We start from the raw sequence: 22,532 nt of genomic DNA, 5'->3' as shown, positions 1-22,532 counted from the left end.
AAGGAACTACATAAAATATCTAATCCAATTAGATTACCGAGTTTCCAGCTATTTTAAGTTTTCAAATCATTATTTAATCTTATATATTCCTTCTCTTTCTTCTCCTGGGTTTACATTTTTTTTAATTTTTTTTCTTGAAAAGAAATTATTTTTAGATTTTGTAAAGGTATATGTGAATCGGTGTTTATATTTTTAAAAGGTTGAGTGATTATAGAAAAAAAAGTAATGCAACTTTTAATCATTCAGTTTAATTTTTATCAATTTTTTTCTGTTTATTTATTCGTACATATCAAGTTATTAGATTACTTTATACATTATTAATTTTATAGTTAATTTGTGTTTTAAAATTTATGGGACTCACATGATAATTTAAAAAAATGTAAACATCTAGATTAATAAAAATTAAATTTAAAGGATCAAATTAATAATTGAAGTAAATTTGAGGGATTAAAAATTTTATTATCTCTTATAAAAAATGTGAAGAATTAGTTGTTTTTTAATCAAGATAAATTTGAGGGATTAAAAATTTTATTATCTCTTATAAAAAAATGTGAAGAATCAGTTATTTTTTTAATAAATAATTACATGAAGTAACTTGAATTTTGGATCTTTACTTATCCTATTCACCTGGCTTGGCTTGAATTTATTCAAATGGCGGGCTATTTTTGTATGCGCATGTTGAATGTTGTTTATTTGCCCCTGGCTCTTCAAAAGGAGGTGAAATAATTCTCTCATCATTTCAATGTAGGATTTTAGCAATTTACTCAATTAACTTGGGAAGTTAACCACAGATTTTTTGCACGAACATTTATTTCTTGTCAAGATTTTTATGCGAAGATAGCAAAAGAAAACATGCTTAAAAATTGCAATATACCTTTTTGGAGTGAGTCATTGCCAGTTGCCATTGGAAAACGAAATTCATGCTTAACGATGGCACCAGATGGGCCCGTGCCTCACACGCTGTGCCCGCCTTGTTCGGGTAGTGTCCCAACCCAAGTTCCCATCTTTGTTCGATAAGCAGTTACCAAGGGAAGTTTATTACTTTCTTCACTTCCTCGCAGGCGCACGCTTCCGTTCACAAACACTGGCCCTCGTGCTGTTTTCTATTTTCTTCTGATCCGCAGCTTCAACTGAATGCTGCCATACTACTATGGCAATCCCGGTCTCAGAAATTCAATCGGTTTTATCTCCCAGTGCCTTTTCCTATGACGAACCCTAAGGTTTGCCGTTTGATTTTTGCGTACCCCCATACCTACAGTTGCTAGTTTCGCAATTGCATCGGTTGTATACGATTCTAAATCTTGAATTTGAGCTCTGTCCTGGTTATCTGGGCGATGGCTGAGGAGGGGGATCCTGAGAGAGGTGAAATCAATGGTGGATTTTCGATGGACTCCACCGAATCCAGGTGGGTTTTCCAGGAGGACGAGGATGATTCAGAGATAGAGGAAGATGAGTCAGATTCGCGCCATCAGTACATGTTGGACTCGGAGGATGATGAAAATGGCGAGCAAAAGCTAATCCGTACGGGCCCGCGAATCGACTCGTTTGATGTTGAAGCTCTTGAGGTTCCTGGTGCACTGAGAAATGACTATGAGATGGTATGGAGATTTCATGAATTGCATTGGTTTCTTTCCTTTTGATGGACTTGGCCTAGTTTTGTCAATTTCTCGTGAAACGGAACGCTCGTTATTCCTTTCAGCCAAAAGCTGCGATATTTTTAATTTTTATTTATAGTATTACCGTCTGGGCATCCCGGGTAATGGGAGGTGGTTAAGCTGCGAACCCTGTTTTTACTTGTGCTTTTCAGGGTACGAAGTATTATTGTCCAGTGTTAAGAGAATTCAAATACTTGTGACTTGAGTTCTGTCAGGCGGGGGAAAAAAAAACTGTTGATATGGCAAAGATCTATGAATTTAAATATACTTGTGTAAATTCGAGGAAGTCGTCTTTTATTAAAAGTATTGATAATTTGTCAAAATAAAGAAAGTTACTTTAGAGGGGGACAGGATATATGACATTGAAGGCATGTAATGCTAGTATTCTGCCTCTTTCTGGAGAATTATTATGGAGATTTGATGTAGATAGGTATATCTTTGTGAAAGAAGGCAAGTGAAGGCAAGCATTGACTTTGTGGAATTGGCCAATTAATTTTGGATTTGAGGTGAGGCAATCTAATGGGCATGTGCTTCAATTTTAAGGAGTCATGGTCCTAAAAATTTTGTGCTTACCGTCTCTCTGATCTTCTGATTGCTAAAGAGTTCTGGAGGTGCATTTTTTTGGTCTATATCTAAAAAGCTTTCACTTTTCTGGCGTTTGGGCCTGTTAATATTTTTCCATTGCTTCTTAGGTTCTATGATTATTAGGCTGGAATTCATTTATTAATGTAAACGAATTTGTTCTCTGTTTATGGTTTGTGTTTGTTTTCCACCCTTTAAAAATCTTTATTATCTCTTCAAAAGATGATAGAAGTTGTAAACACAATCAAAACAATCTAAACATTACCTCTTAGTACTTGTTATTTTCATTATGTTTTTTGCAGGATATCAGTGTGGGAAGGAGAATAGGATTAGCTTTTCAGACCCTTGGTGTTGTCTTTGGTGATGTTGGGACAAGTCCATTGTATACTTTCAGTGTTATGTTTAGAAAAGCTCCTATTAATGAAAATGAAGACGTTATTGGAGCATTATCACTTGTTCTGTACACCTTGTTCTTGATTCCTCTTGTGAAGTATGTCCTGGTTGTTTTGTGGGCCAATGATGATGGTGAAGGTTTGTTTAATATTGTAAATTAATACATCAATGTTCCATCCCTCTCTCTTCCTCTTGGCGTTCTGTACTCAAAATCATACTTGTTTCCAAACCACTGCAGGTGGTACTTTTGCCTTGTACTCCTTAATTTGTCGTCATGCTAAGGTGAGTCTTTTGCCAAATCAGTTGCCTTCTGATGCCCGCATATCAAGCTTTAGGCTGAAGGTTCCATCCCCTGAGCTTGAGAGGTCTTTAAAAATAAAGGAAAGACTGGAGACTTCACTGACTCTAAAGAAGATTCTACTTATATTAGTGCTGGCTGGTACTTCTATGGTGATAGCTAATGGGGTTGTCACACCGGCTATGTCAGGTTATCAAATCATTTCAAGCATTTTAAATATACTTCATACTTTCTTTAATCATAATTTGTTTGGACTGATACCGATAACAAACTGTAATGTTATCCAATGAAATTAAAAGTGCCAAAAGGTCTGTATGAGGCCCTGGGCCAAGGCTTTTGAAGGGGTCTTCACCACTTAATGATTCAGGTGAGGCCCTTTCAGCCAAGGCCCTTTGAAGGGGCCTTTGGTACCTTTCTGATGGAGGCAAGGCATTTGTCTCTATTGCGTTAGTGAAAATTTGGAGCCTTCCATTCTTCTTGAAATCCTTTTTATTTATGTGATAACACTCTGAAAATTCTTATAATGAAGTTATGGATTTATTTATTAGTTTTCACCACCTCTGTTTCAGTAAGTGATCCTAGAAGTTTCACTTCTGTTTATCCAAACTTTATGAGGCGCATTAACTTCAGAGTCCTTGATAATGCTCAGTCAGAAGGAAACTTGGTCAGCTGGGAGTGGGGGTGGAGGGAATTTACAATAAATGTCAATGGTGCTCACCTCAGCGCCTGAGGATTGAGGGAATTAAAACAAGTTGGGGACCAGGGGAGACTAATGGAGGTCTGGGCTATGGCAATGCAAGATTATCTTGCATATTCCAACTTTTAATCTAATACATTCTAATTATGCTTGCCATGAAATGATTTAGTTATCATCAACCCCCTTGTGTATGAAGGTGGTTGATGATGATGATAGGATGGGCATTGCTTACCTGTATATTAATTAATTAATGGGTTTCCTCTTGTTGATTAAAAATGATTTAGTTAACAATCAATTTCTAGCAATGGGCATGCTGTACAGCCTAGGAAGTAAGAACCTAAAAGTTACAGAGTACTTAAGTTGCTGATTGGAAGAATAAATTATACTTGAATAATTGCATGAAATGTTTCTCAGAATTTTAGGGCTGCTGGCAGCATCAGCTTTTTTGGTCATCAACTGGAAACCACAATGGCTTATGGTCAAAATTTATCTTCAAAATTGATTATTTTACACTCCCTCCAGTCCAAAATATATGAAATTTTCTACCAACTAATGTTGGTCCATAATACAGGACACGTTGCCAAAAGTCAATAGTATCAAATTTTTTTCATAAATGCCCTTTTTTATTTTGTTATAGGAAGAGATTATATAAGAAAGAAATCAAAGGTAATTAAGGTAGATTGTTTTTAATTGAAGGGCAATCTTGAAAGGTAATGATGATTTTTTATCATTTTAATGATGCAAACCACTTTTAACTATTTTTCTTAATCCTTGTGAAGTAATTAAAAGTGTCTTATATTTTGAACTGGACGGAGTATGAATTTATGGTTTACTTGAACATTTCATTTATCCGCAGAATGCATATTAAAACAGTTAAAATTTACTCTTTTTTCCTTATATATATATGATATAATATTATATGCTCTTTCACCCTTAATTTTAGTTCCTTAATTTACGTTAGCACATCTGTGGTACATCTTACTTCAGGGGACTACAGGGAGAAAAAGAAAAGAAAAATGAAAAAAGGGAGGGGGTTCTGGTGTCTTGTCACCTTGGACAATATTTCTTTTCCTGTTTTTACTGATGGAAAACTGTTGCATTTGATAATCATTCTCTGTTTTCTTGGCATAAATTTTTTCTTACAGTATATATGTAATTCTTTCTGCAGTACTTTCATCTGTTGGAGGTTTAAAAGTTGGGGTGGATGCGATTGAACATGGTATTGTGTTAACTTGTTTATCTACTCTTTTGTACCCATAGTATCTGTTAACATTTACTTTTAATTTTCTGCATGCAATGGAAATCTAATATTTTTTTGCAGTCGATTGATTTGGTCTGAAGAATAGATTTTCTTTTCCCCCCCTTTTTTTTTTGGGGGGGGGGGACAGGAGTTGTGATTGTGCATATTAATATGCTGATTTATGCCTGTCTTCCAGGGGTCAAATCTTATAGAATTAATATTTTTCTTCTTTTCCTTTGATTATGTGCAGATGAAGTGGTGATTATTTCTGTTGCCTGCCTCATCGTTTTGTTCAGTGTACAGAAGTATGGAACAAGTAAAGTGGGGCTTGCTGTGGGACCTGCTTTATTCATATGGTTTTGTTCTCTTGCGGGCATTGGGATATACAATCTCCTCAAATATGATACCATTGTCTTGAGGGCATTTAATCCAATTCATATTTATTACTTCTTCAAGAGAAATTCTACTAAAGCATGGTACTCTCTTGGGGGTTGTCTTCTTTGTGCTACTGGTAATGCTATCTTTTTTCTTTTGTCATGCAATGGTAGTTTACAGCTGACACTAATTCTAAGGCGACCGTTGGGAGTATGGTGACTTTTATATCTGATGCCTTATGACCTTAAGTGCTACAATTTTTTATTTTTTATTTTGGTAAGATAATTTTAAATGTGCTTCAATGGGCGAGAGGGCAGCATCCTTCCTGCTTCAAGAAGGTTGGGAAGCAATAAATAGAAAGTTAAGTGGGCTGTTATGTGGCTATGAACTTGTAAAATAAAAAGCTTCCTAAAAGTCAGTTTCAATGATATAGCGAAGGGCCTACTATACTTACGTTAATATATTGCCATATTTGAACTTTCTGAAATTGCAATTCTGTCCTGCACTTGAAAATTCCCACATACGTAAATCACAGAAATAGTTTGAGTAATCTGACATTTGAGGCTCTTCTTGGTTCCCACTGTATATTCTGTTGATGATTGAGTGTGGTTAGCTATCTGAGTTCTGTGTAATTCATGTTAGTAATAAAGCCAGGCTGCAGATATAACGAAAGTTGATTTCTACACTTTCTTGCTGTATCATTGTAAGGAGAATATTCATATAGTGAATTTACCCTGTTGTTGTTGTACGCTGTTTTTGAAGAAAATGGTTGTAGTACACAAGAAATGTATGTCAAAAACTGATGTCAAAAGATTAATTTTTGGATTGAATTGATAATTATTTTTATTAATAGCACTTGAAGTATAATATTGGTCCAATTCTTCACAATTCTTTCTGATCTTCATCATGTTCATTTTTTTAACTCTCCTGCCAGCCACCCAAACTTAATGCTTTCCTATTATACTGTGGTGAATGCATAACATCGATTTAGCTATTGCTGGAATGCATATAATCGCTTCAACATTTGCTTAATATTTTTACCGAATAATGCTGCAGGTTCTGAAGCCATGTTTGCAGATCTTTGCTATTTCTCTGTACGATCAGTTCAGGTATAGAAGCAGTGAAACTAATGGCTTATTAAGTATTTTTGAATTAGAATTGGATGTCAATGCTTTTATTTTCATTTCTTTCACTTTTTCTTGTCAGCCAACATATAAATTAAATTGATAGTGGTTGTTTGCAGCTTTCTTTTCTCTTTCTTGTTTTGCCATGCCTAGTATTGGGCTACTTGGGTCAAGCTGCATACCTGATGCAAAACCATGCTGATGCTGGTCAAGCCTTTTTTTCTTCTGTTCCAAGTAGGTGCTGATATCCATTCTCATCTGTAGTGGCACCTATTGTTCTCTATCCTTGGCCATGTTTTATGATATACATGATCTTCACTTGATACTGCTGCATGTCTGCACTGCAGGTGGTGTGTTCTGGCCAGTTTTCTTCATTGCTAACATTGCTGCACTAATCGCAAGTCGTGCTATGACAACAGCAACTTTTTCATGCATAAAGCAATCAACTGCACTTGGCTGTTTTCCTCGTCTTAAAATCATTCACACTTCACGGAAATTTATGGGCCAGATCTATATCCCTGTCATAAACTGGTTTCTTTTGGCTGTTTCACTAGTGTTTGTATACTCTATATCCAACATTGATGAGATTGGGAACGCATATGGTATTGTGTTTCAATTCTTTTATTTTTATCTTTATTTCTGGAGACAAATTGTTAGTTGTTAATTTTTACGCATAATCTGTAGAGTTGTAACTTGATAATAATGTGTAACCAGCATGATAAAAGAAGCTTGCTTTTATGCATTTATTAAGAATTGCGGGGGTAAGGAAAGGGCAGGGAAAGGAATTGAAGTTTTAATCATCATTTTCTTGGAGTTAGATTTGAATGATGAGAATAGGAGAAAAATGTTATCTTTACAATCTAAATCAAATCAAATCAAATATTAAAATTAAAATGTCAGTTCCCTCCTCCTCAATCCAAACACACCTCTGAAGTTCTCTTCTTGCACCTCTTGCATGTCTTCTGCTAGTTGACAAGTGATAGTACCTCTGGACCTTTCTAAGAGATCTCAACTGCTTTTCAACCGGCGCTGTATGCTCAGAACAACTACATCCTGTATATTTTGATAATATGAAAATTTAGCTTTTGTTTTTAATTCACACATGCAATTCTTGAGAAGTGTTTGTTATTATTTTTATCCCCTATAGATGTGGACAAAAATATACATTGAATTCTTGTAGAAGTTTTCTTTCCTTTTTACTACCTCTCTTAGGTTAAGAACCCGTACGTGAATCTCGTTCACACACAGGGTTTGGTTAGCCTTGTATTTTTTAGCCTGATTGACTCTTTTTTGTGCCCCCGTTTTCTTTTTTTTTTTTCCCCTGGGAGAATGTCTAGCTGTATCGCCTCTTCTTTCTCAGGTAAGTTCCCAACCTCCCGAAAAAAAAAAAAAACAAAGAATTAAAATAAGCACAATAATTTCTTTCTGCTAGCTGGATAGGAGGATGGAAATTTACTTTCTTTAGTTTCTTGCCTTTTTTTTGGCCAAAGTTTCTAGCCTTTGAAAATGCCTTCCTGGTGATATAATAGTAGTAGTAATAATGATATGTAGATATTCTTCTTATTGTGCATGTTGCTTCTTGTATTTAGCATGCTCAAATTTCTTTTTTCAGGCATTGCTGAGATCGGGGTGATGATGATGACAACTATTTTAGTAACCCTTGTTATGCTTCTTATATGGCAGATCCACATCACCATAGTGCTGACCTTTGTGGTAGTGTTCTTGGGATTGGAATTGACTTTCTTTTCATCAGTCTTGTGGAGTGTGGGAGATGGAAGTTGGATAATATTGGTTTTTGGCACAATAATGTTTCTTATCATGTATATATGGAATTACGGAAGCAAGCTCAAGTATGAAACTGAAGTCAAGCAAAAGCTTTCAATGGATTTGATGCAAGAATTGGGTTGCAATCTTGGGACAATTCGAGCTCCTGGAATAGGTTTACTGTATAATGAATTGGTTAAAGGAATACCCGCCATTTTTGGTCATTTTTTGACTACGCTTCCTGCAATACACTCCATGGTTATATTTGTGTGTATCAAGTACGTTCCAGTTCCTGTGGTGCCTCAAAGTGAAAGGTTCCTTTTCCGGCGGGTCTGCCCAAAAAGCTACCATATTTTTCGTTGTATCGCCAGGTAGTTATATTTTTGATTCCCTTTGGGTATCCAGGATATGTAAATCCGCATTAGATGGGATCACTGGGCATTTAAAATCCACATACAGAAAATTCATGCATCAGCAAAATGTTAGTTTAAGAGACAATGCGTGAAGTAGCTTTGCTTCAACTTATGCAAGGAGTGATTTGTGGATCATATTATCATTATCTTTCATTTTGCAACTGAACTTTTTACATGTCAACAGATATGGTTATAAAGATGTTCGCAAAGAAAATCACCTGGCTTTTGAGCAGTTGCTGATGGAGAGCCTGGAGAAGTTCATACGTCGAGAGGCTCAAGAACGATCGCTGGAAAGTGATGGGGATGGTGATTCAGATGCAGAGGAAGAGAATTCTTTTTCAAGGGTTCTCATAGCTCCCAACGGCAGTGTTTATTCACTTGCCGTTCCTCTTTTGTCTGATTTCCAGGATGCCACCAATCCCATTTTAGAAGCAAGCACATCGCAGGAGGCGAATGAGTTATCCTCTTGCCCCCCAGTGGTCGATGCAGAGCAAAGTCTCGAAAGGGAGCTTTCTTTCATACGGAAAGCGAAAGAATCCGGAGTTGTTTATCTTCTGGGGCATGGGGATATAAGGGCAAGGAAGGATTCTTGGTTTATAAAGAAGCTGGTTATTAACTATTTTTATGCTTTCTTGAGAAAGAACTGCAGGAGGGGTATCACAACCTTAAGCGTACCCCACTCACATCTGATGCAGGTTGGCATGACTTACATGGTTTGAGGCTTGGAATCATCTCTTTTTGGAATGCACGGTTATATTTGTTTATTTGATCATTCCTCATTGTTTGGATTCCCTAATGAGCTCATGTCTGTGGAGTTCATCTCAATTTTTCGTCTGTTACTTGCGGGGTTGCCCTATGGGTATAAAGTGAATGGACCGAGAACAAAGAGAAATAGTTATTAAAAAAAAGAAAAACACATTTTGGATGTGTAAAATTCCACACATGTTAAAGACTGGCAAAAGAACAATGATAGAATCTTGAGCTTTGTACAGTGGCAGCTATTTATGTCCTCAATGTCATTCTTCTGTATTTTTAGTGCAAGTCTGTTTCAAGTTTCAACTGCTTGTTATTCAAGCTTCGACTTTCTTCTAAGCGATACTGTACTGATTAGACCTCAAATGAAATCATAGTTTCTTAGTAACATGATGTTTTTATTTTTTAAATTATGGATATGGAAATTGAATGGCAAACATGTTAGAAAATATTAAAAGTTATCCTATGACTAAAGTATAATATTGATCGGAATGATTAAAATTTTGTGATGCTTTGATTTAAAATCCGAGGATTTCTTTTTTTCTTTTTGGTCAGGAAATCCGAGGATTTCAATTTAATAAAAAATTTACAAGTTAACTCCCTTATTATTGTCCTTATTATTTTTTGTCAACAAATTTAGGACCCAGCTTGTTTAAATTTTTTCTCAAAAAAGTGACTTGAGTTAAATATGAGAGAATTGCAGGGGCAATAGATTTATTGAAAAAGAATCTATTTTCAATTTATTTGGATAAGTTGATCGGATTATCTTATTAAAATAAGTTGAAAACAAACTTTTGAAGGCATGTCCCACGTGCAGTATAAAATTCTCCCAACTGCTATGTGTCTAAAATCATTTTTTCAATCAAACAACCAGATTATTATCCATAATGATGCAACTTTTAACGGGGCTTATTTTCATTCAACTGCTTTATTTATTTAACTTTCGTCACTCTTGATAAGATTCTTGATCAAACTAATCCCACAGAATCACCTTACAGCAAGTGCCTTCTCAGTTTTCTCTGTAAATCAAGACTACCAACACCTAACCTAAAAAAAAAAAATGCAAGGGAAATAAAAGCCAGCACGTGCAAACAGCAACGCCAGCGAAATTTGAAGTTCAAAATAGAAGATTATTCCTCCTCTTAAAATGATTTAATTACATCATTCCTTGTACTATAAAACATCTATTTTGATAATATATAGACATACATCACTGTAGATGAAATAAATCTTGGGAGAATGAAAACAAAGTCCCAAAAAAGAATTTACGACAATTAAATCCTAACAAAAATTTTTAAAAATGAGTTACAATATTAATCCAAACAGTCACAAAAATTTCAATTATAAATTAAAATTATATTTAAAATTTAAATATTTTATTTGTAATTAAAACTTTTGAATTTACAACTCTGAATCAATACTTATAACTGATTTTACACAATTTTGTCAAGAACCTAATTATGATAAATTCACACTTCAATGCTTTGTTTTTTTTTTTTTTGGGCCAATTGGGACTTTAATGTCATTCTCCCATAAATCTTCTAAAGAAAATACTTTCAAGCTGGGTTACAAAGAAGGCTCCTAAGCCTCAAAAGTAACGGAAAGGGATAGGGACCAGAATTTTAAAATCAAGCCCACTTCAACTGTAAAGATGGAGAACTACTTGGCCGGCATTAGTTCATTACCAAAAAGCGAATCTATGTAATATGTAATTGCGTAAAATATATCAAATACAGACAAAAGACCACTCAAGTAAACCACTAGATATTCCCATCTATCATTCAACCTATGTACAATCAACTTCACATTAACTATAGTCCTTTGAATTCTTGATGGACAGCTTATTTCAGATCGAACATCAACAAATTTTTCAAAATACTGAGCAGGCCAAGCACAGACCTCTGTCTATATCCAATACCAACCACAAGAAGCCTATGAGACTCGCCTGATGAAGGGAGAAATCATAATATCAATAACTAATAATCAAATATCCTTTTGAAACCTACACATGCATCTAAGAGGGAAGATATAATTTGAAAAATGTTAATCATGAAAAGTATGGAGATAAAATTGAAACATGTGAATTGATAAAATACCATTCCATTGACTCCAGATACCCAACCACTCTTTTATGGGAAAATAACTCCTTCAGTTTCCATCTTTCTGACCTGCCACTAAACCCAGCAAGCTTCGTTTAAAAAGTACATTAACTGTTTACACTACTATGATAAGATCTAAAATATTTACGAAGAATGACTACTTAGTTGACAACAAGAGTATGTCCGTTTAATATTTTAAAGGTGAATTTGTAATGCAAAGGCGCAATCATATTTCAAATAAGTAGGATTTTTCACAAACAAAAATCTAAATAATTTGAATTATGCCCCCTGAAAAGGAAGAGATCCAACTTCAAAAATGGATCCCGGGATGTTACAGTTATATGCAACTTTTCTCAAAACTTTCGAATTCTAGTTAGCTTGGTGATACAAGATAAGCTGAGAGTGAAGGGTCCTTAAAAATAACTCTTCAGGAATCTTTAACCATGTTTATGTTTCAAACAAGTCACCCCAGTATATACACTTGAGTAGAACATAAAGAGGCGAAGGATCTGAATGGATAAAGCAATACAAAAGATTGCAAAGAAGATGCAAACAAGCATCCAGTTTTCGTGAAATATGCAAGCATTGGTTTACTGGAAATGAAAGTAATACTGACAAGAAAGTGAACAAAGAGGGATGTTTGAAACTTTTAGAGACCATAGAGCACTAATTCAGTACAGATTGACCGTGGCATATTGAGCAGGTAGGCCTAAAAGAAATTGTTTTATACCTCAAAACAGGCTAATTAACTTGAATACAAAAGGCTCTATTTGAACACATTTTTCCTCTCTTGTTTGCTTCACATAGTCATTCATTCTACCCACAGGTCAGTGTTCACAACAGTCATGCAGCTCCCTGAAACTACTCTTTTGAGGGGCCAGGGAGGGAGATGGAATCAAAGCATCTTAACATGTATCCTAGGCTTGCCCAAGAATTTAAATTAATGGATGGAAAGGTATAGGAAAGAACTATCTTTCACAAATTTGCAGCATTCCTTAATACATTGAAATATTAAATTTATAAATCACAACCAGGCTGATAGTATTGGCATATGCTTCATGATCTTTACCCAAAGCAAAACCTTTTCTTTTTCACATTCATATAAGTTCTATAAACCAAACATATTAGCATTGCATTAACTGTGTCCATCTTGAAAAGGTGAAAAATGTATGGAAGTGAATGACATGATAAAAATGTTGATGATCTTGAATCTCTACCTTGATGGCTAGAGTTGAAACCGCAGTTAGTTAAATGCTCTGCAAGTCCACCTCCTAATTTATTATGCCAATTTGATTCCGTTTTTGCTCAGGTGCTGGCCAAACTGTTGCTATCTTTGCTGTTAGATTTACACTAGCCGATGATACTTGAGGCTGTACATTAATGTACAAAAGTATAGAACATAGCCTTAGATAGCTTAAGAAATAAGATTCACATGCTCGTGGATTTTAAGAAGATTAAGATGTATATCATTAGTTATCTATGCCACACATTTTGATCTTACCTCTTAGTCAAAGAAAGAGTGCTGAAAAGATACAAATATGAAAGCAAATTTTACCCTTTCACTCACCTTCTCTGCCTACACCCTAGGCTCATGGATTACGCAGATTTATAGTAAAGCTGAGAAACCTACACACGAATTTTGCCTTTTCTTTTTTCCCCTTGTGCTCATTGCTATAATTTATAACACAGTTAAATGTAACTAGAAAGTAGAAAGTCTCCCAAAGCCTAAGTTTCTCTGCCAAGTTGAATGGTTTATTTGTCTTGATTTTTTCCTGGGTGGAAGGTGAAACTAGCCTCCAAAACAAGAAGTAAAAAGCACTTGAAGAATTCAGCCTAGGGAGAGACCGAATGTCATTTAAACATTTCTCCAAGAAGGCCAAACCAACGCCATGGGAATTCCTAGTTTTCGATAGTTTGTAGAATTATCCGAGCATGAATTATTTACCCTGCTTGGTTTCACTTTTAGCCTTGTAAGCAAATTTTTATTAATTTCTGATGTTTTATTATTTTTTAAACCAATAAAAGATTTATTTTTCATTTCCAAAGTCACATTTTTAATTTCATTTTTACATCCATTGTGTGTACCAAACGTATTCTTAGATCACCATCAATATAACCTTACTGATTATACCTTGAATTAGCTCAACCAATGATTCCACCACAATTCAATTCCAAATTCATTTTTTTTATGAAAAATAAATAAATAAAAACATTGTAAGTAAAACCAGAAGAATTCTGGAAATTGAGAAAAATGTGTGCTGCTGCTTTGAAATCCGTAAGCATGACTTTTTTCACCTCTAGTCTAAATTACCTTTTAGAAATAAGTAAAGCAGAAGACTAGAATGGCAATTGCTCATGAAATTACATTGCCACTAGTGTAAACTTGAAAGAATACCTTCCTCAAGATTAAAGTTAATGTGCCACAACAAGGGCTCCAATCATCTCTCAAATTAAAGGCCAATGAACTTACCCGACTCTCGAGAAGTTTCTTCACACTATCGGCACATCCCTCGCACATCATGCCCTAGATCACACAGACACAGCAAAATGTAAGAAACAAAAAACAAAAAATAAAAATAAATCTTCCAAGAACAACATGCAGCTTATACCTCAACATTGAGAACAACAACTTCAGGTGAGAGAGCCGAAAGCTCACCAGGCGTATGGGAATTATCATCTACAGAAGCAGAGGAGGCGAAAACGCCTCGGAAACGACAGCGTTTTGGATGGGTCAGAGTAAACAAGCTCCTCGGCGAGGAGGCGGAGAGAAGCAACAAGAGAGGATGAGGTGATACGAATGGCGAAGTTAGGAGGAAAGCATCTGAGTTGTGTGGCTGCGAGATGGTTCAGAGTTGAAACTGAAAGCGCCATTCGTGTAATTGGAGGTAGTATAGCCCTCTTTTCTCGCTAGCTCTGAACAGCCAGTCAGCCATACCCAATATTCCGTCATTTTTTTAGGGTTTAAATGTTAAAAAATATAAAATATTTTTAATTTTTTAAAATATAATTATTATATATTTTTTAATATGGATAGTAATTTTATATTTATTATAGAGTATTTAATAAAAATAAATATGAAAAAATAAGATTAATTTAAAAGTAAGTAACTATTTTATTAAGAGGTAAGATTCAGTTAAAAATATTTTATATTTTTAAATAAAAAAATATAAATTATAAATATTAATATATTTATTTTTATAAAAATTTTATAAAATTAAAGTCAATAAAAGTTACAGCCCATACAAGAAAGGTAAGGTAAAGAAATGAGAAAAAAAGAAATCTAATATTGACTACTTAATTCGTTCACCAAAATATAATGAAGAATAACACTTTTTAGTTTTTTTCCCCGATGAAATTATGATTAACAAGAAATTCCATCTTTTCAACTTCAATCCTTCTATGACAGATTGGTTGCCGATATCTATCACCAATTGCAGATGCCGCCACATGCCGGTAATATTCACTTGAAAAAAGGCAGAGGATTTTGTAATATAAAATGGTTGCACCTCTTCTTCTCCAAAGTAAAGTGCTGTTGCATTGAAAGTAAAGTTCCTTTTCTAGAATTTTACAATTTTGAAAGTCTAATTAGATGAACCATTTCCAGAATCTGTTAAATGGATGCAATACAGTTTTTTTTTTTTTTTTTCAGATTGGTATTTGAATTATACACGGTTAGCTTTTATAGTTTATATAGGAAATAATTATAAAAGGTGTAATTATATATAGTTATAAATTTTTTAAAAACTTAACTGATAAAAATTAAATTGATAATTGAGAATGACCAAAATTTATCATCCCAAATCTAACTACATAAAAGTGTTCTGTCTTGCCTTCTAATTCACATATGATTTACTTCAAGGGTGCTTTTGTGAGGATTATTATTATTATTATTATTATTATTATTATTATATTCTATAAGTTGGTTCATGAAAATTTTAGGAAAAATCATGTATAGATCCCATAAAGCAAAGATAAGTCCTATAAAATTCAGAAATCACAACTAAATCTCTTGAGACTTAAGTATAATTTGAAATTAAAGTGCAAATATAATAATACCCCTATTAAAATTATATTACATCAATCAAATAATTTATAACTATTTCATCAATAATTTATAACTGTAACTTTACATATTTAATAGTTATACATTACAAGTTTGATACTAATTATATAAACTATCCCATTAATAATTTACAACTATTACTTCAATATTTTATAACAATAACTTCACATATTTAATAGTTAAACCAATCATGTATTACCAATAAAGTTTAACACTAATTGTTTATAATTATCATATCAATAATTTACAACTGTAACCTTAATATTTTTAATAGGGACAATATTGTCTTCATACCTCAAATTTAAATTATACTCTAATTTCAAGGGAATTGACCATGGTTTCTAAATTTCACAAGATTTATTTGTAAATAAATATGTCACATGAGACCTATACATAATTTTTCCAAAATTTTACTCTATAACTTTTGCATAGCAATTTTAAAACTTAAGCTTATCAAGGCTATTATCGCTGTACACTTCTTTACAAATAAATATATTGAAAAAATTTGCCTTACTGATTAATCAAGTGCCACATTTGCCGTCCATCTAGTAAAAAGATTAGCACAAACATAACATAATAGATGCAACTTTAATTTGAAAAATGAATTATGGTAATGCATATAAAATAATTTAAATCTTAAATAAAAAAGGCATCAAATAATGAAAGTAGGAGAAAACAATTTTTTAACGTGGAAAACTCCCTCCATGTGAGAGATAAAAACCACGGGACCCAGTCCAGATAAAATTCACTATCATGAAATCAATATTACAACAATGAGTCTTCAACCATTATTAACCACACACCCTGCTTACTTTTTTCCGACTCTTTTTTTCATCATAACACTCAAGCACTACCCACTAGCAACACAGTAAAAATCACTCACAAATGTAAGAACTAATAACAACCCAACCAATAAACATGACTACACTCTAGATTTTTTTCAAGGAATGTTGTTTTTAGGAAATTTAAACAGCAATCTCCAACAGTCAAACTTTTTGCTGAAGATGAACTCCTAGCAGGAGTGCGTTTTTCTTCAAGTTGGATAAGCAGGAAGACCACTTAACATGTATATTTTGAAGTTCCTGCTTTGCTTTCATATGGTCTTCTACCATGTGAGACCTCTCTTTCTTCACTTCCTCAAACTCCTTTATGAACCCTATTGTGTTAGAAACACTCTTTTTCTTTTGTTCTTTAAGAGATGATAGGTTGATCTCACACTCTTCTATTTCCTTTAATTTGCTATACAATTCATCTTGCAATTTAGAGATTTTCTCCTTTAGTTCTTCTTCCTTTAGATGAGCCTCGGCAAGAAAACTCTCAGTACTGTGAATTTCAGATAGAAGAGCAATGGCTACTTCCTTTCTTTGTGATCTTTCTTCATTGATAAGTTTCTCTTTTTGTTCAAGCTTGTTGAATGTGACAATGGTAGCATGGCCTTGGTTGAAGGAAGATAGAACAGTTTGGATTTCTTGTTGCAGAGAGTGAATTGTAGCTTGAAGGCCATGAGAGGGAGGTCCGTCTTCAGAACAATGGGAGGACAAGATGCTGAGAGCATTCTGAAGGCGAAGTCTGCTTTCTTCAGAGCTAGCAATTTCATTAAGACTCATCTTCAACGTGGCTTCCAAGTCAAAGAGAGCTTTAGTCGCCTCACCAGCCTCTTCAGGGACAGAAATTTTAGACACATGACGCATGTGACCTTCCTCCATTATTTGGAATAATCTCATCAGATCATCTTCTGCAAATTGCTGAGAGCTGCCTTGGTCCAACATGATTTCTTCCTCAGTGGAGGTCTCTGGTTGATTCATGATTTTCCCCTGTTGAAGTGTATCAAATGAAACAACCATTAAGGTAATCAAATTCCTTTTTCCTCACGTGTATGTCTAGGCAACAGAAGCAGAGTTATTCATTGTTGATTGTCATAACATTTATCATCATTTGTAATAAAAATTGTTTCCAAAAAATTGCTTCCTTAATTCAGATGCAAATTGAAAAGAATTGTTCATACAAGTTGGTTTATTTAGGTATTAAATTGAAAAAAAGTAAATATATGGTGAATTTAAAATATGCACCAGTTGCTTTATAAAAGAAAAGTACTAATGATTATCAAATTTTCTATTCTAGAATTAGTATGGACCAGTTTCAAAGAAAAAACTTACATCCCACAACTAATGCACTAAAGTAAAGGCTTACTTGTGCAGATTCAATAATAGCAGAAATGTGGAATAGATCTGATTTTGAGCCCACTAAGTCCACTTGAATAGCTGAAGTTGCTATTTGAGGTTTCATGGGAGAAGAAGTTGATGTTTCTTTGGAAGAACATTGATTGATAGGTTCTTCAACTCTTTGAGGAGCATCATTGGAGCTTCTACTTTCTCCAGGTTCTTGTTGACCAGCCTTTGATTCCTTTCCACATAACTCCTAAGCAAAGGTATGAATAAACAAAAAGACATCTATTTAAAACTAAAATGAATGCAGCAAGCTTACCTTAGTGGGAGTTAATGTGTAATCTACTAATCTTAACACACAAAATATAAAATTCTTGATTTACTTGGAGCAAATGGATATGTAGGACAATAAGGTAGGAGAGAAATCATTAGTTTCTTTTTTGGTTTTGCTTGGTTATAGATGACTATAATATGTGTACATTGTCCAAATCTGGTGAGGCATTGTTCTGTTTTTGGCATTGTCAAGTCTTTTTCAATAGTCTCTCATGATACTTCTTTTTCAAGGTTAACAATGATAAAATATATAAAGAAGAAAGAGTCATTCAACCAAAATGAATGAAAGATTTGAGGTTATTAATAAAGATATTAATCTTATAATGGATATAAAATCCTCTTTCAACTAGTTCTTGCTAATCAATGATGATTGTTTCATCCTGAGCCTTTTTCCTGGCAAGCATATCCTTAATGAACAGGAATATTCAACAAGCTATCTAAATCTTAGTTATTTAATTTATATAAAAAGGTGGTAATCTTACTTGTGGAGATTCACTTTGTAAAGGACTAGAAAAGGGTGAGGATATGCTGCTTAGTTTTGAATCCATCAGTTCATCTGCCAACACAGCCTCGTCTGATTTTTTACCTTTTAGAACACTTGCCTTCTTTAGTGTTTCCATAATCTGTGGAATTATAATAAACCACAAAATAAGAAATAACTAGTTGACAGTTATCATCAGCTCTAATTCCCAAGGGAGCATCATAAATTCTTATAAAAAGAATATAATCATTACTATTAAGCCATTTTCACTCCCGCGTTGCTACATAATTGAAAAATGCTCAATGAACATACAGCTAAAGTGTTTGTTGAGGAAGGATCCTCATATTATCTAAATCAAATGAAGGAATTATCTCTGCTGTATAAGAAATAAAAAATTGCCCTTCAACATTTCATTTGTCGCTGTATAAACTATGAATGTGTTGCTAAAGAATTTGAAAACCCTCCTTAGATGCCTCTTCACTCTAAACAATTGCGAAAGATATAACAAGAGAGATAAAATTTGAAGTCAATAATAAAATTTATAAATCTTGGTCCACAATTAACAAACTCAACCCCCATATGAGCATTTTTTTTCTTGGCCAAAAAGCATCCCTATATATGCATGAATATTCAAAAGATCACTGCATCAATTTGTATATGAAAAAGGTGATAACCTTACTTGTGCATATTCTTGTAAAGGACTAGCAAATGGTGCTGGCATGATTCTGAGTTCTGAATCCTTGACTTCATTTGATATTACAGCTTGCTTTGATTTTGGACTTCCATGAACACTTGCCTCTACTTTCTCCTTGTTCTATGACACAAGGAACCACCAAGAAATATAATAGTTTGACATTAGCTTCAACTTTGTAAAAGTTAATGTGCATGGATTTTAAGTTGTTAGTGCATAATGAGTTGATGAACTCACTTTGTCATGTGTCTCAGATGAAAGACCTTCTCCCACAGTTGCTTTAGCATTCTGCATAATACCAACTGACATGTAAGTATATTTCCAAGTCACCGAAGCATTCTTTTATCATTTCTTCAATCTTATGTAAGTATATATAAAATGGTCTCACTTTAGCCATCATTGTATGACTATTTTGTTCAATCGAAGCCTCCTCATTGATAGCTCCATCTAATTTTGAACCTTCTTGAGCAGTTAGCTCTATTGTTTCCTCAGAAATCTGTTGCATAGCACAAAGTAGTGAATCAGTTTAATATACAGCTAAAACTTGTAATGTATAACCAAGTGGCGCATTAGAAGCTCCTAGAAGCTCCTAGAATTAGATGTTATATCAAAAACAAGAACTTGTTCGACAAGTTCATTTTCTGTTGCTTAGGTACTTTTGACATGTTCTTGTACAGAATGCCATTCGTTGAGAAATGACTCTTACGACATCTAAATTAGATGATGGAGGTGCCCCCGTAAGTGAACTAGAAAGTTGTCCTTCATCAATTTCATTTGTTGATGCTTTTTCATCCTGCGCAGCCCATAAAATATGTTTAAGTTACTAAAGAACTTAAATTAATCATGAAGAAAACCATTTATTGATTAAGAGAGAAACTATTTATATTACAGAAAAGCATAATGTACATACCCCTGCCATGTTTGGCAAATTACTGCTCCTCTTGTGCGTGGTGGAGTCTTTTTCAGCAATCTCCTTTGAAGATTCTTCACTCTAAACAACAATAAAAGATGTAAAAAGAATATAAAATAAGCCTTGAAGTTATTAATAATCATAATAAATCTAAGCACACAAGTACAAGGCAGCATGAGAAAAATCATTTGTTAGTATCTTAAGTTTACTTGCTTATGGAAAAGTATAATATACATACATTTCCCAAATTTCTTGAGTCATTTTCAACAACTTCTTTTGATCCTCCTTCTTCAATCTGAACAATAATGGAAAGATATAACAGCAAGAGTTGAAGTCATCAATAAAGAAAGTGATCATAATGGAACGTGAATAGAATCCTCTTTCAACTAATGCTTCATCATCAATCTTGATTATTCCATTCCTAGCTTTTCTGCCAGCAAATGTATCCTTCGCCAACATGAATATTTAAAAGGCCACAAAATTTTAAGTAATTTTTTTTCAGATAAAAAGGAGGCAATCTTCTTTGAACGTGGACATTCAATTTGTAAAGGACTAGAAAATGGTGGTGGTTTGTTGCTTAGCTTTAAATTCTCAACTTCACTTTCCAATACAATTTCCTCTGATTTTGGACTTTTTAAAAGACTTACCTCCTCTATTTCCTCAAACACAGGGATAGTTTACTGTCAGCATCAAAATTCACCCCAAATGATGCATTAGAGGTTCCACTTCCACATTGCAACAGAATTTAAAAAAGCTTAATGAAAGTACGATTGAAAGTGTTTGTTGACGAATGACTCTCACAATAACTTAACTAGAAATAGAAAATTGCTGTCCCATTCCATATTTTCATTTTCTTCTATTTGTGGTTTATTAAGAGAGAAACAGTGTGTCGGGATATGAGATTGTTTTCTAATAGTGAAACATAATGTTTGTACCTCCGTCAACTTTGGCGAACTACTGTTTTTCTTGTATATTGCTGAGTCTTTCTCAAGAACAATCCCCCGGGATGCCTGTTTGCTCTGCACAATTACCAAACATATTCGAAGAGATAAAATGAGTTAAGGTCACTTATAAATTTCAATAATCTTAGCACAAAGAATGTAAAGGAAAAAATTACGCTCTGCATTTATTAAATTATATAGAGTGGTATAATTTATATACATTTGCTGGATTTGGAGAACTTTTATTCCGTATCGGTATTGTGCTGAAGGCATTCAAAACAGATTCCTGTGAACAAAGATATAGAGAAAATGATGAGTAGGAGTCAATAATGAAGATAATAATCTTGGCTCACTCAATGGGAAAAGTTGTGGATCTACTGATTTTATGCCTAAATTAGTAGCAGGAAAATTTTATGCATGTACATCGACCAATTTGATATGTTTTAGTGATGTTTGGGAGTGAAAATTGTCATTGGTTATTTTGATTTTTCTCTCCCATTTGATCTAACTATTTTATTTAGTTCGGTACTCACCTCGAAAGCCCAACGGTAAATAATACGACGTGCATAGTGGTAGTCATCCAAGTACAACCAATCACGACGTAATAATCTACGAAGACCAAATGCTGCAATACAAAAAACAAATGTCATTATTATGTGATCAAATCATAACAAATGGTAACTCTGTGTATGCTTGCGAATACTTACATTCATCGAAGCAGGCAAAAGATGGAATTGAAGAGACGATATTGGGACATTGCTTCACAATACGGACTTTCAGGGTTTGGAAATCAAAACCGTGATAGATAGTATGAAGTATTGGAAGATTTTTGAGTCTTATTACAATCAGTTTTGGAAGCACATTCTTCATGGTCGACTCTGATTGGGATGCATCAGCTTGTTGCTGGCATTCAAACAATTGCCCAATCTGAGGGCAATCTTGTACATCCAAAACCTGTAGTTTTGGAAGCTTATAAGATGTGGAGATAGAGAATAGGGATTTCAAGTGACCACATAGATGGACACGAACACGATGTAGGTTGGGAAACAGAGAGCTGATAGTCATAGTCGTATTATCATGACCACAATGCCCCTCTTCATTTACTATCTGCTCCAGTGCATCACACTCCCCGACTACCAACTCTTTCAACAATTTCATGGATGAGGCAGTGGATAGGGTAAACAATGATGTTAACTCAGAAAATCCAATTATCGTAACCTCTCTTAAATTGCATTCATATAGTGGCGGTGCAAAATATCCTTGAGCTACATTAAGACCAGACTTGGCCTTCAATGTCTGCAAGTACAAAAAGTGACGTGCAAGTCTCATAAATGTGATATTGAGAAACTAGAAAAATAAGTTGGAGAGAGGCTTACCTTTCTCCTTGAGAGATCTTCTTGTCGCGTTGGCACATCAACCGGGAAACCCATATCAGTTTGTATGGGTAGTTTCGGACTTGCGAAACTAATATCTTGGAGATGCAGTGCCTTCACTAATAGTTTTCAGTGCAAATACTAAACATATTGGTGTCAGGTACATAGGTATTTCAGAGCTG

General features: G+C 34.2%; 2 protein-coding genes and 1 pseudogene across 3 annotated transcripts; 1 reads left to right on the top strand and 2 right to left on the bottom strand.

Annotated features, from left to right (window-relative positions):
- The first annotated feature begins 943 nt into the window (after window positions 1-943).
- On the top strand, window positions 944-9,682 carry LOC129285506 (potassium transporter 7-like). Its single transcript, XM_054921244.1, has 10 exons — window positions 944-1,598; window positions 2,540-2,768; window positions 2,869-3,117; window positions 4,794-4,844; window positions 5,116-5,376; window positions 6,297-6,349; window positions 6,484-6,598; window positions 6,712-6,966; window positions 7,977-8,499; window positions 8,726-9,682. The coding sequence occupies exons 1-10, from the start codon at window positions 1,335-1,337 to the stop codon at window positions 9,258-9,260; spliced, it is 2,535 nt and encodes an 844-aa protein (XP_054777219.1). The 5' UTR covers window positions 944-1,334; the 3' UTR covers window positions 9,261-9,682.
- A 1,293-nt stretch (window positions 9,683-10,975) lies between these two features.
- LOC129284941 (copper-transporting ATPase PAA1, chloroplastic-like) lies at window positions 10,976-14,327 on the bottom strand (annotated as a pseudogene).
- Window positions 14,328-16,076: 1,749 nt separating this feature from the next.
- LOC129285366 (filament-like plant protein 1) lies at window positions 16,077-22,496 on the bottom strand. 2 transcript variants are annotated; one of them, XM_054921019.1, is made up of 14 exons: window positions 22,354-22,496; window positions 21,685-22,273; window positions 21,511-21,602; window positions 21,198-21,263; window positions 20,972-21,055; window positions 20,275-20,331; window positions 20,037-20,117; window positions 19,833-19,919; window positions 19,515-19,622; window positions 19,364-19,414; window positions 19,115-19,249; window positions 18,437-18,577; window positions 17,647-17,874; window positions 16,077-17,270 (listed from the first exon to the last, which is right to left on the bottom strand). In XM_054921019.1, exons 1-14 carry the CDS (start codon window positions 22,405-22,407, stop codon window positions 16,443-16,445), a joined length of 2,601 nt encoding a protein of 866 aa, XP_054776994.1. In that variant the 5' UTR covers window positions 22,408-22,496; the 3' UTR covers window positions 16,077-16,442. The 2 variants fall into 2 exon arrangements, with proteins under 2 accessions (XP_054776994.1, XP_054776995.1); XM_054921020.1 differs by lacking the exon at window positions 18,437-18,577.
- Between the last annotated feature and the right edge of the window lie 36 nt (window positions 22,497-22,532).

Source organism: Prosopis cineraria, unplaced genomic scaffold, assembly GCF_029017545.1.
Source record: "Prosopis cineraria cultivar Desert tree isolate PC_DT_omini unplaced genomic scaffold, ASM2901754v1 PC11, whole genome shotgun sequence".
In the NCBI taxonomy this organism is placed as follows: domain Eukaryota; kingdom Viridiplantae; phylum Streptophyta; class Magnoliopsida; order Fabales; family Fabaceae; genus Prosopis; species Prosopis cineraria.
The sequence above is the reverse complement of the archived record's forward strand: the minus strand, read 5'-3'. Positions and strand labels throughout refer to the sequence as shown.

Excerpts from the sequence above, each read along its gene's own strand:
- LOC129285506 (XM_054921244.1), top strand. The coding sequence starts at position 1,335 with ATGGCTGAGGAGGGGGATCCTGAGAGAGGTGAAATCAATGGTGGATTT. Across the intron at positions 4,845-5,115 it reads GGTGGATGCGATTGAACATG|ATGAAGTGGTGATTATTTCT; the intron begins GTATTGTGTTAA and ends GATTATGTGCAG. Across the intron at positions 8,500-8,725 it reads ATTTTTCGTTGTATCGCCAG|ATATGGTTATAAAGATGTTC; the intron begins GTAGTTATATTT and ends ACATGTCAACAG.
- LOC129285366 (XM_054921019.1), bottom strand. The coding sequence starts at position 22,407 with ATGGGTTTCCCGGTTGATGTGCCAACGCGACAAGAAGATCTCTCAAGG. Across the intron at positions 21,603-21,684 it reads TTTTGCCTGCTTCGATGAAT|CATTTGGTCTTCGTAGATTA; the intron begins GTAAGTATTCGC and ends TTTGTATTGCAG. Across the intron at positions 20,118-20,274 it reads ACTCAAGAAATTTGGGAAAT|AGTGAAGAATCTTCAAAGGA; the intron begins GTATGTATATTA and ends ATTGTTGTTTAG.